General features: G+C 45.0%; 1 protein-coding gene across 2 annotated transcripts in view; it reads left to right on the top strand.

Annotated features, from left to right (window-relative positions):
• Window positions 1-16,485, top strand: part of LOC135054809 (zinc finger protein 271-like) — a 70,217-nt gene extending 53,732 nt beyond the window's left edge. For both annotated transcript variants that reach the window (XM_063958168.1, XM_063958169.1), the window contains exon 11: window positions 13,039-16,485. In XM_063958168.1, coding sequence (XP_063814238.1) covers window positions 13,039-14,777 — 1,739 coding nt within the window. In that variant the 3' untranslated portion in view covers window positions 14,778-16,485. The remainder of the gene's footprint in view (window positions 1-13,038) is intronic.
• Window positions 16,486-18,693: the final 2,208 nt, after the last annotated feature.

Genomic DNA, 18,693 nt, shown 5'->3' on the forward strand with positions numbered 1-18,693 from the left:
CTCCATGTCTACAGACTCGGACCCTGCATCTTCGCTTGGGCTGTCTTAACCCGACGACCTCTGGGGCTGCGACAGTGACAAGTAAACATGAAATCCTACGGGGCAGATGGTTCTGGGGAAGGAACTTTCTGCAGGATTTCTTGAACCAATGGAGGTAGGTCCACTTTGATTTCTCCTACTACTGCCCCAGCTCCAAGACAGACCTTTACTGGTCTTCCCTTTAGATTTTTTCGTGCCCTTTCAGGTTTTTGACTCCACACGGGTGATATCTTCGTCGCCAGGGGTTCTCAGGGTAAAAAGGCTGAAGCAGAGGTTCAACATCCTCAGTCCAGTCTGATTTTATGTCATCCTATACACCCATTACACCTGCAGGGTCCCAGGGTAGGCGCAGGTCGATGGGAGAAGGCTTGGGCGGTTACAACCGTCTCAGGAGTCCCTCGGCATAGGTCGGCTGATTTACGATGACAAGAGAGTCATACTGCAGGCTGCGCTCCATAGGTTTCTAACCGCAAAGGGTGTTGATCCCTGTTTTTCACATATCATTTGAATTAGGACAGTTCTCAGGCCTTTGTTTTCTTTTCACGTTCCGAAGCCAAGTGGCTCGGACAGGCCTATTCTGGCCTTACAATCCTTTTAGTCTGTGATTGCTAGTTTAAACAAGAAAGGGAGTTTTACGTGTCCCTTGTCTTCAGAGATGCCTGTTTACTGATTTCCGTTGGACAGGCTTTTCTCAGATTCCCCCTTAACAGGATTCTCATTTTCACTGTAAGTCCTTTACTCTTCTCTCTTCCGCTCCCACAGAGTTTAGGAAGATAACAGAATAACTCTTTTTCAAGGGCAGTGGGTGACGTTGGTTCCCTAATGGGACAATTTACTGCTACTATCCCACTCTGTACATTAGGTGGCTTCTGAATATCCGGAGGATCCACGAGCTTCTGATTCGACACAGATCCAATTTATGCTCCGCATAGACGTTTCTCAACACGGTCCGTCAGAGGTTTTTTCATTCCTCGGCACCAGAGACTCTATTTCTTCAGTCAAGTTGCGACGTAATGAGTGGTCGCCTCCATTCCTCTCGGAACGGGGGACAACAATCTTGTTTCCAGATCAAGCCACCAGGTCAGACTCCTGGGTGAGGGAACATGCCCCGGAGTTTTGTCAGCTGGTCCGCTGTGGGCGGAGATTTCGGATCGACCTCAGGGCGTTCTGACTGACTCTTTAACCCTTTATTACTCTCGGACGGCAGTAGCCGTGGAGGCCCTCAGGGCTCCGGGGAGTTTTCTGGTTATTCTATCCTGCCTCCTTTTCTATTTCTACTTCATGTTCAGTAACACAGGAGGGGATTATGCGTGCTAGTCCTCTCGGTGGCGCTGGTTGGGCCACGCATGACTTGAAGATACAGATACGCCTGTTGTCAGTAGAGGAGCCTTGGCTCCTACCTCGACTGGACTGTCTACTTCAACAGGCTCCTTTTTTCTCCTTGTTCAATTTTACACTGGTTTCGGTTACCCGTGTGACTGTTCACGAGACCTCAGAAGGGAGGAGTTCCCTAGTTCGGTTAGGCCTACTGGGCTCCGATTTCAGAAGTCTATTACCTCTTCTCGCTTTTGCCACTTTGGGAAAACTTTATGGAACATAATGAAGATAAAAGGGGTTTTTTCCCCCTTCTTCCAGTTACCATCCATCTTTGGTTTCTCTGGGAGGTTTTTTGCTCCGCTGCGCTTCAAACCACACTGACCGGAATTTTAGGTCTCTGCCTTTTTCGCTTTTCTTCCAAATGAGATTAGCCTAGCGGCCGTAAGTTCGGCCTCTTGTTCAGGGAGTACTCTATTGGCAACTCCCCGGGCTCGGCTTCGGCCTCAGCGGTCGTTTCTTCCAGAGGGGAGGTCCATTTTTCATATAAATCTGACACTAGTGGTTTTCAATCCTCTCTGAATGTTGTCAGGGCTCGTCAACTCTCTCTACAGAGGTCTCAGGCTATTCGATGAAGTGTTTTTTCTTCTTTGCTCTGGACGATGCTCCCGTACTAAATAGCCGGGGCCCCAGCATATGCTGGACAGTTGGATACATCTGATCATCAGACAGTCTTCTTGGCGGTTACTAGGGAACCTCCGTTTTCCATTTCAGCGCGCTTTACGCGCATTGTAAGACCTTCGTGGGCAGCCGCCCGCGGGGTCTCCATGAATATTTTGTCGGGCGGCTACTTGGTCAAACCGACATTCGTTTTGTCAAATTCTACAAGTTTGACACTTTTACGGCCTCTGCATCACTGTTTGGCCGAGCAGTTTTTACAGGACTCTCAGCGCTTTCCCACCCGTTTTTTGGGAGCTCTGGGACGTCCCCATTGTAACTACACTCCAGTGGCCCCTAGTGGATGAAGGAGAAATCAGGATTTTGGTACTTACCGATAAATCCCTTTCTCCGATTCCACAGGGGCCACTGGACGCCCGCCCAGCGCTGTTTCTCCTGATTTTTGTTTGATTAACGATTGCAGATCACCATATGACTGCTTGTTGGGTTCAGGCTAGCCTGGTTTTTTGTCAGGTTCTGTTCCAGGTTTAGTTTGTGTTCGCCTGGTTTACAGGGCGTCGTTAACCTCCTCTACCTTACGGTTTGTTTATTACAGCTCTCCTCGGGCACAGTTTAACGTAGACTGGCTTGGAGGGGAGATAGTAGGGGAGGAGCTAGCCACAGTGTGAGAATTTTTAAAGTGCCAGCTACCAATACCACCTACTATCTCCCCATTGTAACTACACTCCAGTGGCCCCTGTGGAATCGGAGAAAGGGATTTATCGGTAAGTACCAAAATCCTGATTTAGCAGTCTGCGATGTGGAACAGTGTCAAAAGCCTTACTAAAGTCTAGATAAGCTATATCCATGGCTCCACCTTTATCCATCACTTTAGTCACACAGTCAAAAAATAAGATTTTAAACCTACCGGTAAATCTTTTTCTCCTAGTCCGTAGAGGATGCTGGGGACTCTGTAAGGACCATGGGGGTTATAGACAAGCTCCGCAGGAGACATGGGCACTCTAAAGACTTTAGATGGGTGTGCACTGGCTCCTCCCTATATGCCCCTCCTCCAGACCTCCGTTAAAGAACTGTGCCCAGAGGAGACGGGACAGTACGAGGAAAGGATTTTTGTTAATCTAAGGGCAAGATACATACCAGCCCACACCATCCACACCGTACAACATGGAATATACGAACCAGTTAACAGTATGAAACAAAACAGCATCAGCCAGAGACTGATCAAAACTGTAACATAACCCTTATGTAATCAATAACTATATACAAGCCTTGCAGAAGTTAGTCCGCACTGGGACGGGCGCCCAGCATCCTCTACGGACTAGGAGAAAAAGATTTACCGGTAGGTTTAAAATCTTATTTTCTCTTACGTCCTAGAGGATGCTGGGGACTCCGTAAGGACCGTGGGGATTATACCAAAGCTCCAGACCGGGCGGGAGAGTGCGGATGAGTCTGCAGCACCGATTGAGCAAACATGAGGTCCTCATCAGCCAAGGTATCAAACTTATAGAATTTAGCAAAAGTGTTTGAACCCGACCAATTTTAGCTGCTCGGCAAAGTTGAAATGCAGAGACACCTCGGGCAGCCGCCCAAGAAGAACCCACCTTCCTAGTGGAATGGGCCTTTACCGAATTTGGTAACGGCAATCCAGCCGTAGAATGAGCCTGCTGAATCGTGTTACAGATCCAGCGGGCAATAGTCTGCTTAGAAGCAGGAGCACCAACCTTGTTGGCTGCATAGAGGACAAACAGTGCCTCTGTTTTCCTAGCCCGTGCCGTCCTGGCTACATAAACTTTTAAGGCCGTGACTACATCAAGAGACTTGGAATCCTCCAAGTCACAAGTAGCCACAGGCACCACAATAGGTTGGTTCATATGAAACGATGAAACCACCTTTGGCAGAAATTGAGGACGAGTCCTCAACTCTGCTCTATCCACATGGAAAATCAGATAGGGGCTTTTGTGAGACAAAGCCGCCAATTCGGACACCCGCCTCGCAGATGCCAAGGCCAACAACATGACCACTTTCCAAGTGAGAAATTTTAACTCAACTGTTTGAAGAGGTTCAAACTAGTGTGACTTAAGGAACTGTAACACCACGTTAAGGTCCCATGGCACCACTGGGGGCACAAAAGGAGGCTGGATGTGCAGCACTCCCTTTACAAAAGTCTGGACTTCTGGGAGAGAAGCCAATTCCTTCTGAAAGAATATTAACAGGGCCGAAATCTGCACCTTAATGGAGCTTAACTTTAGGCCTGTATCCACTCCTGTCTGCAGAAAGTGGAGAATACGGCCCAGGTGGAAATCTTCCGTAGGAGCATTCTTGGCTTCACACCAAGATACATATTTCCTCCAGATACGGTGATAATGTTTCGCCGTCACCTCCTTCCTAGCTTTTATCAGAGTAGGGATGGCTTCCCCCGGAATACCTTTCCTAGCTAGAATTTGGCGTTCAACCGCCATGCCGTCAAACGTAACCACGGTAAGTCTTGGAACACGCAGGGCCCCTGCTGCAACAGGTCCTCCTTGGAAGGAAGAGGCCACGGATCTTCTGTGAGCATTTTCTGAAGATCTGAATACCAGGCCCTTCGAGGCCAATCCGGAAACAATGAGTATTGTCTGGACTCTTTTTCGTCTTATAATTCTCAGTATTTTTGAGATGAGTGGAAGAGGAGGGAATACATAGACCGACGGAAACACCCAGGGTGTCACCAGGGCATCTAACGCTACAGCCTGAGGGTCCCTTGACCTGGAACAATACCTCCGAAGTTTCTTGTTGAGGCGTGACGCCATCATGTCTATTTGAAGAAGACCCCAACGACCTGTTATCTCTGCAAAAACTTCTTGATGAAGACCTCACTCTCCTGGATGTAGATTGTGTCTGTTGAGGAAGTCTGCTTCCCAGTTGTCCACTCCCGGAATGAAGACTGCTGACAGCGCGCTTACGTGATTTTCTGCCCAGCGAAGAATCCTGGTGGCTTCCGCCATTGCCACTCTGCTCCATGTCCCGCCTTGGCGGTTTACATGAGCCACTGCTGTGACATTGTCCGATTTGAATCAAAACAGGTAGGTCGCGAAGAAGAGTCTCCGCTTGTCGTAGGCCGTTGTATATGGCCCTTAATTCCAGCACATTGATGTGTAGACAAGCCAGTCTTCCTTGTGTGACTGCTCCCCATCCTCGGAGGCTTGCGTCTGTGGTTACCAGAACCCAGTCTTGAATGCCGAACCTGCGACACTCTCTAGAAGGTGAGCACTCTGCAGCCACCACAGGAGAGACACCCTGGCCCTGGGGGACAGGCTTATTTTCTGATGTTTTTGTAGATGGGACCCCGACCACTTGTCCAGAAGGTCCCACTGAAATGTCCTCGCATGGAACCTGCCAAAGGGGATGGCCTCGTGGGCCGCCACCATCTTTCCCAGTACTCGAGTGCATTGATGAACTGACACTCTTTTTGACTTTAACAGGTCTCTGACCATGCTCTGGAGTTCCTGGGTTTTTTCCGTTGGGAGAAAAACTCTCTTCTTTTCCGTGTCCAGAATCATGCCTAAAAATGATAGCCGAGTCGTTGGAATCAACTGCGACTTTGGCAGATTTAGGATCCAGCCTGTTGCTGCAGCACTCTCAGGGAGAGTGACACGCTTTTCAGCAACTGAACTCTTGATCTCGCTTTAATCAGGAGATCGTCCAAGTATGGGATAATTGTGACTCCTTGCCTGCGTAGGAGCACCATCATTTCCGCCATTACCTTGGTGAAAATCCTCGGGCCGTGGACAGCCCAAACGGCAACGTCTGAAACGGGTAATGACAGTCCTGTACAGCGAATCTTAGGTACGCCTGAAGAGGTGGATAAATGGGGACATGAAGGTATGCATCCTTTATGTCTAGTGATACCATAAAATCCCCTGCCCCTTCCAGGCTGGAGATCACTGCCCGGAGAGATTCCATCTTGAATTTGAACCTTTTTAGATACAGGTTTAGGGATTTTAGATTCAGAATGGGTCTGACCGAGCCATCCGGTTTTGGGACCACAAATAGGGTTGAATAGCACCCTTTCCCCTGTTGTATTAGGGGAACCTTGATAATCACTTGCTGTCAACACAGCTTTTGTATTGCAGCTAAAACTATTTCTCTCTCTCTGGGGGAGAAGCTGGCAAAGCCGACTTGAAAAATCGGCGAGGAGGCTCTTCTTCGAATTCCAGTTTGTAGCCTTGGGATACAATTTCTATCGCCAAAGGATCCAAATCTGACAGAACCCAGACCTGGCTGAAGAGTCGAAGATGTGCCCCCACCGACGCGGACTCCCGCAGTGGAGCTCCTGCGTCAAGCAGTGGATTTTGTAGAAGCCGGGGAGGACTTCTGTTCCTTGGAACTAGCCGTAGCAGGCATTCTTTTCCCTCAGCCCTTACCTCTGGCGAGGAAGGAAGAGCCCCGACCTCTTCTGGACTTATGCGACCGAAAGGACTGCATCTGATATTGAGGTGTTTTCTTTTGCTGTGGGGAACATAAGGCAAAAAAGAAGATTTACGCGCAGTAGCTGTGGAAACCAGGTCCGCGAGGCCCTCCCCAAATAAAACCTCACCCTTGTAAGGCAAAGTTTCCATATGTCTCTTTGAATCGGCATCACCCGTCCATTGGCGGGTCCACAGGGCTCGCCTAGCAGAAATTGCCCTGGCATTGGCTCTTGAACCCAACAGCCCAATGTCTCTCGCAGCGTCTCTCATATATAACGCTGCGTTTTTAATATGACCCAAGGTCAACAAAATGCTATCCTTATCTAGGGTGTCCATGTCAGATGACAAGTTATCTGCCCATGCTGCTATTGCGCTACATACCCATGCCGACGCTACTGCCGGTCTGAGCAAGGCACCCGTATGTGTATAAATTGATTTTAAGGTAGTCTCCTGTCTGCGATCAGCAGGATCCTTGAGGGCTGCCGTGTCTGGAGACGGTAGAGCCACCTTTTTGGACAAGCGTGTTAAAGCCTTGTCCACCCTGGGCGAGGATTCCTACCATAACCTGTCCTGTGCGGGGAAAGGATACGCCACAAGAATTCTATTAGGAATCTGCAGTTTCTTGTCTGGAGTTTCCCAAGCTTTTTCAAATAAAGCGTTCAGCTCATGAGATGGGGGAAAGGTTACCTCAGGTTTCTTCTCCTTAAACATGCATACCCTCGTGTCAGGCACCGAGGGGTCCTCTGTGATATGCAAAACATCTTTTATTGCAATAATCATATGATTAATACTTTTGGCCACCCTTGGAAATAACCTCGCATCATCGTAGTCGACACTGGAGTCAGAATCCGTGTCGGTATCAGTGTCTGCTACCTGGGATAGGGGACGTTTATGAGAGCCGAAGGGCCCTGTGACACAGTGAAAGCCATGGATTGGCTCCCTGCTTTTTCTGCTTTGTCCAATCTTTTATGTAATAAAGACACATTTGCATTTAAAACATTCCACATATCCAACAAATCAGGTGTCGGCGTCGCCGACGGAGACACCACAGTCATCTGCTCCACCTCCTCCTTAGACGAGCCTTCCGCTTCAGACATGTCGACACACACGTACTGACACCCCCACACACACTGGGATATACAATTATGGGGACAGCCCCCCCAATAAGGCCCTTTGGAGAGACAGAGAGAGAGTATGCCAGCGCCACTGGACACTGGAATAAAATCCCAGACTGTACAGCGCTCTTTTATAGAATAAATAATACACTCACTGCGCCAATTTAATGTGCCCCCTCCCCCTCTTTTTTGCCCTCTGTACTTGCTCAGCAGGGGAGATTCCGGGGAGCAGCTTCTCTGCAGCTTGCTGTGGAGAAAAATGGCGCTGGTTAGTGCTGGAGGATCAAGCTCCGCCCCCTCAACGGCGGGCTTCGGTCCCGCTCAAATTCTTTAAACTGGCGGGGGGGCGGGGTGGGGGGTTCAATATACTGCCTCCGCAGTATCTAATATATTAGCCAGTGTCCCTTGAGGTTATTATTGCTGCCCAGAGCTCCCGCCCTGCGTCCTGCACCCGTACAGTGCCTTCTGTGTGTGTATGTGTGGGAGCAATGGCGCGCAGCGTTACCGCTGCACGGTACCTCAGTGAAGATCTGAAGTCTTCTGCCGCCTGTGAAGTCTTCTTTCTTCTTATACTCACCCGGCTTATATCTTCCGGCTCTGTGAGGAGGACGGCGGCGCAGCTCCGGGACGAACAGCGAGGACGACACCTGTGTTCCGACCCTCTGGAGCTAATGGTGTCCAGTAGCCTAAGAAGCAGAGCCGTTCACTTAAGTAGGTCTGCTTCTCTCCCTTCAGTCCCACGATGCAGGGAGCCTGTTGCCAGCAGTGCTCCCTGAAAATAAAAAACCTAACAAAAAGTATTTTCAGAGAAACTCAGTGGAGCTCCCCTACAGTGCATCCAGTCTCCTCTGGGCACAGGATCTAACTGAGGTCTGGAGGAGGGGCATAGAGGGAGGAGCCCGTCTATACCCCCCATGGTCCTTACGGAGTCCCCAGCATCCTCTAGGACGTAAGAGAAAAGTCAATCAGATTTGTTTGACATTATCTCCCCCCAGTGAATCCATGCAGTTTGGGATCCTGTAAATTGCCGGATTTGAGATAATCTACAACTCTTTCTTTTAAGAGTGTTTCCATCAATTTCCCTACTACTGATGTAAGACTCACTGGTCTGTAGTTGTATTGGTCTGGTGATGAGTGATGCCTGGTTTCCTCCAAACATGACGCCTGTCATTCACGCCAAAAAGTTCCATCTTTGTGACATCAGACCAAAGTATTTTGTTTCTCATGGTCTCAGAGTCCTTCAGGTGCATTTTGACAAACTCCAGACAGGCTGCTATGTGCGTTTTACTAAGGAGTGGCTTCCGTCTGGCCACTGTACCATACATGCCTGATTGGTGGATTGCTGCAGAGTTGTCCTTCTGGAAGGTTCTCCTCTCTCCACAGAGGAATGTTGTAGCTCTGACAGAGTGACCATGGGGTTCTTGGTCACCTCCCTGGTCAGGGCCCTTCTACCTCGATCGCTCAGTTCAGACAGCCGGCCGGCCGGCCAGCTCTAGGAAGAGTCCTGGTGGTTCCGAACTTCTTCCATTTATGGATGGTGGAGGCCACTGTGCTCATTGGGACCTTCAAAGCAGCAGATATTTGTCTGTACCCTTCCCCAGATTTGTGCCTCGAGACAATCCTGTCTCTGAGATCTACAGACAATTCCTTTGACTTCATGGTTGGTTTGTGCTCAGACATGCACTGTCAAGTGTGGGACCTTATATAGACAGGTGTGTGCCTTTCCAAATCATGTCCAATCAACTGAATTTACAACAGGTGGACTCTAATTAAGCCGTAGAAATATCTCAAGGATGATCAGTGGAAATGGGATGCACCTGAGCTCAATTTTGAGCTTCATGGCAAAGGCTGTGAATACTTATGTACATGTGATTTCTTAGTTTTTTATTTTTAATACATTTGCAAAAATCTAAAAGAAAAAAAACTTTTCACATTGTCATTATGGGGTATTGTTTGTAGAATTTTGAGGGGAAAAAATTAATTGGAAAACTCTGCAGCTCAAAGGTAATATCAGTAAATATTTCACTTAAAATGGCATTAATAAGGCAGTTGACAACATACATATGTTAAAACATATATATAATGTTGTATTCTTGCTCAGAAATGGATACAATAGCAAATGCAATTGCATCAAGCAATCAGATAGAGAGGTATCAGTCAATCACATAAAAATAGTCTTTTAGTCCACAATGTTCTGTTTTCTAAGTCTAAAGCGTAATAAAGCAAGTACGTAACTAAAACTTTGAGTAAAAGGCATATTCCTCACAACTGTGCAACAGGAGTCCTATTTGCTGTATGTAAAGTGGCGTGAAAAAGTTTTTGCCCCTTTCTGATTTTGTCCGTTTTTGCATATTTTTCACATTTGTTTCAGCTCTTCTAAGAAATTTTAATATAAAACAAAGACAACCCTCGTAAACACAAAATACAGTTTTTAAATGATCATTACATTCATTGAAGGAAAAAATTATCCAACACCTACCAATATCTCTCTTGTGAAAAATGACTTGCCCCCTAATGTTAATGTTGATAACTGGTTGTTCCACCTTTAGCAGCAACAACTGCAGCCAAACACTTCCGATAACTGGAGCTTGGTCTCTCGCATCGCTGTGGAGGAAGTTTGTCCCACTCTTCTGTGTAGAATTACTTTTATTCAGCCACAGTGCAGGACTTTCAACTGCCCATTTAACCCCTTAACTGGCTAATATTTTTTCCAAAAACCACAGCGAATTTGATGGGGTTTTTATGATTGAATTGGGTTACGAACATCTATTTAAAATGGGTTGGTATCGATATTCCTGCGCCCATCATCCCAGCAGTTAGAATCCCAACCGCAGGATGCCGGCAGCGGGGCGAGTGCAAAAGAGCCCCTTGCGGGCACGCTGCGCTCACCGCGCTGCGGGCACGGTGGCGCGCTACGAGCGCCATGCTATTTGTTCTCCCTCCAGGGGTTTCGTGGACACCCCAAGTGGGAGAATATGTGTCGTATCCCAGTGGTCGCGATCCCGGCGTTGGTATGCTGAGCGCGGGATCCCGACAGCTGGGATATTGAATGCTTCCCATTTAAAACATATCCAATACAATTGTATTCATAGAAAAAGAAATAAAATATTTGTTAATAAAACATTGGTACAAATAGCGCTGGCCTATATATTGGACCATCGCGACTATATTATCCCAGAAACTGCTCCTCTCTGCAGTGTCGGGTGGTCACACAGAATGTGAGAAGCTGTTTAACATTTCCCCAGCGGCTGCTAATATCTGCAGCTGCAGGGTGGGGGTGCTGCTGGGCTGCCTGATCAATAGTGATAGACAGCACAGCAGGCATTGGGGGAGGTGTTGGTATTATGTTCTAATTGTGGAATGCTATGTTAATTTTGTCTATTTTTTACTCATCAGACTAAAGAACCTTAGACCAGAAAGTTTGAGGGTTATTAATGTGTTTTTGGCAAATGTGAGACAAGCCTTTTATGTTCCTCTTATTTAGCAGTGGTTTTGGCCTTACAACTCTCCCATGGATACTATTTTATCCCAGTGTCTTTCTTATAGTGGAGTCATGAATGCTGGCATTAACTGAGGTGAACAAGGCCTGCCATTCCTTAGATGTAGTCTGGGTTCGTTAGTGACTTCCTGGCTGAGTCATCAATGTGCTCTTGAAGGGGTTTTGGTCACTCCTGGTAAGATTTACCACTGTTCCATGTTTTCTCCGTTTGAAGATAATAACTATCACTGTGGTTCCCTGGAGTCCAGAGCCATATAAATAAATTGCTTTGCAATCCCTTTCCAGGCTGATACATTTCAATAACTTTCTCATATCTTCTGAATTTCTTTTAATTGCAGCATACTGTGCTACTTGTTGAGACCTTTAAGGCATCTTCACATTGCTAGGTTCTATTTCATTGGTGTTTTGATTCAACAGGGCTGACAATAATCAAGACTGATTGTTTCTAACAAAGGGGCCTACACACGTTGCGATTCTGGCTATGGCCGATTTTGACTTTGAGATTTCCTTCGAAATCCCCGGAGCCCAGAACCACCGATATTGACTATACACACGGTGTGATTTTGCCAGTTTTTAACTATACTAGAAATAGCTCATTTAAATACCGGACTATGATAACTTATATCGGTAATGCAGGCGTTTATCGGTCAGTACTGTTCATATGTACCGATATGCACTATGGCCTCTGAATGGGCTTCAGTACTTAGTGGAATACCCCAGGGCTCAGTACTCGGGCCATTGCTGTTTAACATATTCATTAATGACCTAGGAGAGGGACTGGAAAGCACAGTGTCAATTTTCGCAGATGATACTAAACTATGTAGAATCCTTAATTCAGACAAGGATGTTGAGTCTCTACAGAATGACTTGTCTAGACTTGAGGTCTGGGCGGATAAATGGAGAATGAGAACGAGGTTCAATATAGACAAATGTAAAATTATGTACTTTGTGACTAAGAACAATCAGGCAGCCTATAAACTAAATGAGGAAAATGTAGGGATAACGGTAGTTGAAAAAGATTTGGGAGTGCTCATCAATAATAAACTTGGTAGCAGTACGCAATGTCAAAATGCAGCAGCAAAGGCTAATAAGGTGTTATGCATAAAACGGGGTATGGAGACAAGGGATGAGAGTGTAATCCTGCCTCTGTATAAATCATTGGTGCAGCCACACCTGGAATATTGTGTGCAGTTTTGGACACCATACTACAAAAAAGATATCTTGGAACTCGAAAGGGTTCAAAGGCGAGCCACTAAACTGGTTAAGGGGTTGGAGGCACTGGATTATGAGGAAAGACTTAAAAGGCTTGATATGTTCACACTGGAAAAGAGGCGACTGAGAGGGGCCATTATTAATATTTATAAATACATTAAGGGACAATACAAGGATTTATCAAATTATTTGTTTAAATAAAAACCACTACATAGGACACGAGGACACCCCGTGAGGTTAGAAGAGAAAAAATTCCATACTCCACGGCGAAAAGGGTTCTTCACAGTAAGAGCAGTAAGGATTTGGAATGCTCTCCTAGAGAAGGTAGTAATGGTGGACTCAATCAATAAGTTTAAAAATTAATTAGATAAATTCATAGCGGAAAAAAATATCCAGGGATACAGTATTTAATTAATATAAAAAATAAAAATGTAATATAGGTTGAACTTGATGGACATTTGTCTTTTTTCAACCTCAACAACTATGTAACTATATGTTTATTCAGGTTTTTTTTGGTCTTATATTTATTTTTGTTTGAAGATCTAAAACAAGTGTGACAAATTATGCAAAAATAGAGAAATCAGGAATGGACCAAAAACTTTCATGCCACTGTAATTGCACTAAATTGCAAATTGAAATGAAACACCAGAACATCTTGAGCTTACTAATTGTTGGAGAGTATACTCATTAATGTAGAAAATTATGTCTATTTCCAAACATTTATTTCCAACAGATGGACGTACAAACAGGAATTCCTCGGAGGAATATCGAATTTTGTCACCAGATTTTAAAACAGAAAATATAAACCTCACACAAGAGTCTCCAGGAGATCAACCATTACTGCACAGTGCAGATATATCATCTGATCTTTCTTATTATGAGAAATGTTCTTCTGATAACTCAGAAATTGCTTCACATAGTACAGCTCATAGAGAGGATAACATATTTTCCTGTTCTGAATGTTGTAAGGGTTTTATACATCAGTCAGCCTTTGTAGAACATCAGCAAACTCACACTAAAGAAAAATCATTTTCATGTTTTGAATGTGGGAAATGTTTTACAAACAAATATATTCTTGTTAGACATGAGAGAAGTCACACAGGCGAGAAGCTCTTTTCATGCTCTCAGTGTGGCAAATGTTTTACAATTAAATCCGCTTTTATCACACATCAGAAACTTCATAGAGGTGAGAAACCATTTCCATGCCCTGATTGTGGGAAATGTTTTTCACGGAAATACAATCTTCTTGAGCATCAGATAATTCACACCGGTGTGACACCTTTTCCATGCTCTGAGTGTGGGAAATATTTTACGCGGAAGTCAAACCTTGTTGAACATCAGAGACTTCACACAGGTGAAAAACCATTTACATGCGCTGAGTGTGGGAAATGCTTTACATATAAATCAAGTCTTATGGAACATCAGAGAAAACACACAGGTGAGAAACCGTTCTCATGTTTTGAGTGTGGAAGATGTTTTACATATAGATCAGCTCTTGTTGTACATCAGAGAACTCATGCAGTTGAGAATCAATTTCCATGCTCTGAGTGTGGGAAAAGTTTCACACAGAAATCAGATCTTGTTAATCATTACAGACTTCATACAGGCGAGAAACCTTTTCCATGTTCTGAGTGTGGGAAATGTTTCGCATATAAATCACGTCTTAGAATACATCAGAGAACTCACACAGCTGAGAAACTATTCAAATATTCTGAGTGTGGGAATGGATTACAGAAATCAGATCTTCAGAGAACTCACACAAGTGAGAAACCATTTTCGTGCTCTGAGTGTGGGAAATGCTTTACATATAAATCAAGTCTTGTGGACCATCAGAGAAGTCACACAGGTGAGAAACCATTTACATGTTCTGAGTGTGGAAAATGTTTTACATGGAAATCACTTCTTGTCACACATCAGAGACTTCACACAGGTGAAAAACCATTTCCATGTTCAGAATGTGGGAAATGTTTTACATCTAATTCAAGTCTTATGGAACATAAGAGAACACACACAGGGGAAAAACCGTTTCAATGTTTTGAGTGTGGGAAATTTTTTAGACGGAAATCAAATCTTGTTGAACATCAAAGACTTCACACGGGTGAGAAGCCATTTTCATGTACTGAGTGTGGGAAATGTTTTACGCACAAATTGGCTCTTGTTGTACATCGGAGACATCACACGGGTGAGAGGCCATTTAAATGTTCTGAGTGTGGGAAGTGTTTTGTACATAAATCACATCTTGCTGAACATCTAAGACTTCACACGGGTGAGAAGCCATTTCCATGTCCTGAGTGTGGGAAATGTTTTACACAAAAGTCACATATGGTTGAACATCGAAGAATTCACACAGGTGAGAAACCATTTTCATGCTCTGATTGTGGGAAACATTTTACACATAAATCATCTTTTGCTAAACATCAGAAACGTCATGCAGATGAGACATCATATCCCTATGATCAATGTGGAAATTAGAAAATTGTTGTACTTCAGAGAAAATATACTGTATATGCAAGAAACTATTTCAAAGCTCTGAGTGTAGAAATGTGTAATACAAAAAGCAGGTCTTGTTAAATATTGTATATATATCACACTGGTGAGGTGTTTCTATGTTTTGTGTGTGGAAATGTTTTGAGGGAGAGTTGATGGACATGTAAGGGACTTGGGCACGTGGTGAGGTCTAAGTGGCATTTGGGAGTTTAGTAGTACATTTCGGATCTGAGGGCTTGTTGTGTTCTGAGTACACATGGGTGCATTTTGTAGCAAGTGGGAGTTTAAGGGCATGTAGGGTTATTTTGGAGATAAGTAATAGGTCTGAGACCTATGATGGGATTTTGGAGAAAATTATGGATATTTTGGGATTAATGATGTGGGCATGCAGAAGTAGTTTCAGGACTGTGACTTCATTTTTTAAATTAAGGGTAATGTTTGTCCCGTTCCACATTTTTAGAGCTGCACATGCAGCCCTTAAAGTATATCAAGTTGCCCATCGTCAGGTTAGAGTAGGTAGAAAGTTAATGCTAAAAATTGAGAGTTATGATAAAGTGTCAATAAAAAATGTACATCAGACTGATGATAAAAAAATGCTTAAAACAGAACCAAAAACAGCATTAAAAAATAAAATAAAGCAATAGTAGGTACAAGATTATGGTAGACCATTGAAGTGAAAATATAGTGCAGTGTAAGGTGACTGACAGCAATATATTAGTATTAGATTCAGTTAGCATAATGGGGGTGAAAATGTGAGAATGAACAAGGTAAGAGGAGGGCAAACTACAAGCAGTGACAGTGTGATGTACACATGCGATACATGCAGTTATACTGTATGCACAGTATGGATCTGGCTATGGCAAGTCTGCTAAAGATAAAAGGTACTACAACATAGCAATGAGTTCTTGCAAGAGAAAGTGAAATGTATCGGTTACTCAGCACTGGCTGGACATTGCTACATTTTTGCAGCTGACATTGAATAGGTGGATCGATTTATTCTTTCTTATACTGTATATTGAGATTAGTGCAGGTCTATTTATCCAAATGAGAAACGTGCCAGTTGGTACTAAAACGCATCAAGGTCCCCTTAATCTATTGGAGCAATCATTTCCAGAAAAAGCTTTATTCCTCTAACATAAGGATATATCACCATCCTGCTTCGGCTTCATTGATTAAACTTTGACCATAAAAGCTGTATTTCTACTTCAGTGGGACATATTGTAGAGCTGTGCTCCATTTTATAAGACTCTATGTGAACATTACATCAGAGGGAACTGTACTTATGCTGTATAACCGGTCATTACTGCTGTATACATGTTTCCTACCATATGTTTCCTGATAGTAGAGCATATGTAATAGGGTTCGAGTTTGCCAGAGGTACATGATGCCGGCCGATCTTTGATGTTTTTTTTTTAATGTGGCAGTCATTTACAAGGCATGGTTTTGCCTTGTAGTAAATGATTGCCGCTTTAAAAATTGTATGAGATCGGCCGGCATCCTCCACCTCTGGCAAACTCAGACCCTATTACATATGCACCCTACTGTTCCACAGAAGTGTGATTTAAGTTAATTACATAAGAGCCCTTTGATTTCATCACTCTTTGATAGCTACTAGTAGATCATTCATTGAAGAGTGATTAGGATATTGAATTGTTAAAGTTGTGTTTCACTTAATAAATCGATGTTAAAGAAACGTTCTGCAGACAAGTGTGTTTAATTGGGGCATAGCCAACAATTTTGCGTATCGTCTCTCTATTGTGTTTTTGGTCACTACATACATACATATATATATATATATATATATATATATATATATGAGAGAGAGATGTTATGTAGCTAAACATTTATCCCTCTTTTCTCAAATGGGAATATAGATGAGGGGCCTGACTGAATGAGATCCAATAAAGTGTCAAAGTTGTAAGTATTTAAAAAAAAAAAAAAAAATGAGGGTCAGGGTAAAGAGAGCGTAAATCCCCTAATGGCAGAAGACATCCTTGTTACAAGCAATACCTTACAAATCTTATTCTTAAATCACCCCAGGGCAGAAGAAAGGTGTTGGAGAGAACTGGAATGAAATCAGGATTGTCCTAGAGATGCATAATAGATAGGAAAAGAGGTATTATCGGGATGGTAGATTGACAGTAACATGGCCGACATGAGACGGTCGTCAGTCATGGTTGATAGTGATTTAGGTCAACAGGTTTAAAAAGTCAACAATCAAATGGTCAACACAAGCAAGGTTGACCCATGTTTTTCTCTGACGTCCTAGTGGATGCTGGGAACTCCGAAAGGACCATGGGGAATAGCGGGCTCCGAAGGAGGCTGGGCACTCTAGAAAGATTTATGACTACCTGATGTGCACTGTCTCCTCCCACTATGACCCTCCTCCAAGCCTCAGTTAGATTTTGTGCCCGGCCGAGGTTGGATGCACACTAGGGGCTCTCCTGAGCTCTTAGAAAGAAAGATAGACTTAAGGTGTGTACACACGGGTCGATTTTTTTTCTTCCGATTCTGACTATATAGTCAGAATCGGAAGAAAAGATAGTGCAGATCGCAAGGTGACAGTCACCTTGCGATCCCGATCCGATGCCGATGCGCGGCCCCGCGCGGTCGGCATCGGCAGAAAAAATAGGCTGTGCAGGCAAGTCAATCCTGACTATCTCTATAGAAGAGATAGTCAGGATTGAAATCGCACATAGCCAGCATCGCAAGCACAGTCATTATGTGCTTGCGATACTGGCTAAGTGCCGACCCGGCCCCCTGTCGCACGGTGAGAATCGGATAAGTCCGAATCTCACCGTGTGTATGCACCTTTAGGTTTTTTATTTTCAGTGAGACCTGCTGGCAACAGGCTCACTGCAGCGAGGGACTAAGGGGAGAAGAAGCGAACTCGCCTGCTTGCAGCCGGATTGGGCTTCTTAGGCTACTGGACACCATTAGCTCCAGAGGGATCGACCGCAGGCCCAGCCTTGATGTTCGGTGACGGAGCCGCGCCGCCGTCCCCCTTACAGAGCCAGAAGCAAGAAGAGGTCCGGAAAATCGGCGGCATGAAGACTCTGTCTTCACCAAGGTAGCGCACAGCACTGCAGCTGTGCGCCATTGCTCCTCTCACACACTTCACACTCCGGTCACTGAGGGTGCAGGGCGCTGGGCGGGGGGGGCGCCCTGAGGCAGCAATAAAAACACCTTGGCTGGCAAAAATACCATAAATATAGAGCCCCAGAGGCTATATATGTGGTAAATACCCCTGCCAGATTCCATAAAAAAGCGTGAGAATAGGCAGCGGAAAAGGGGCGGAGCTATCTCCTTCAGCACACTGGCGCCATTTTTCCCTCACAGCTCCGCTGGAAGGAAGCTCCCTGGCTCTCCACTGCAGCTACACTACAGAAAAGGGTTAAAGAGAGGGGGGGGGCACTAAATTTAGGCGCAGTATACATTATATAGAAACAGCAGCTATAGGGGACATAACTCAGTTAGTCCCTGCATTATATAGCGCTCTGGTGTGTGCTGGCATACTCTCACTCTGTCCCCCCAAAGGGCTTTTGTGGGTCCTGTCCTCGTTTAGAGCATTCCCTGTGTGTCTGCGATGTGTCGGTACGGCTGTGTCGACATGTTGAATGAGGAGGCTTATATGGTGACGAAGCAGAGGCCGATAGATGTGATGTCGCCCCCTGTGGGGCCGACACCAGAGTGGATGGATAGGTGAAAGGTATTAACCGACAGTGTCAACTCCTTACATAAAAGGGTGGATGACGTAACAGCTGTGGGACAGCCGGCTTCTCAGCCCGCGCCTTCCCAGGCGTCTCAAAGGCCATCAGGGGCTCAAAAACGCCCGCTCTCTCAGATGGCAGACACAGATGTCGACACGGAGTCTGACTCCAGTGTCGACAAGGTTGAGACA

Source organism: Pseudophryne corroboree, chromosome 3 (assembly GCF_028390025.1).
Source record: "Pseudophryne corroboree isolate aPseCor3 chromosome 3, aPseCor3.hap2, whole genome shotgun sequence".
Taxonomy (NCBI): domain Eukaryota; kingdom Metazoa; phylum Chordata; class Amphibia; order Anura; family Myobatrachidae; genus Pseudophryne; species Pseudophryne corroboree.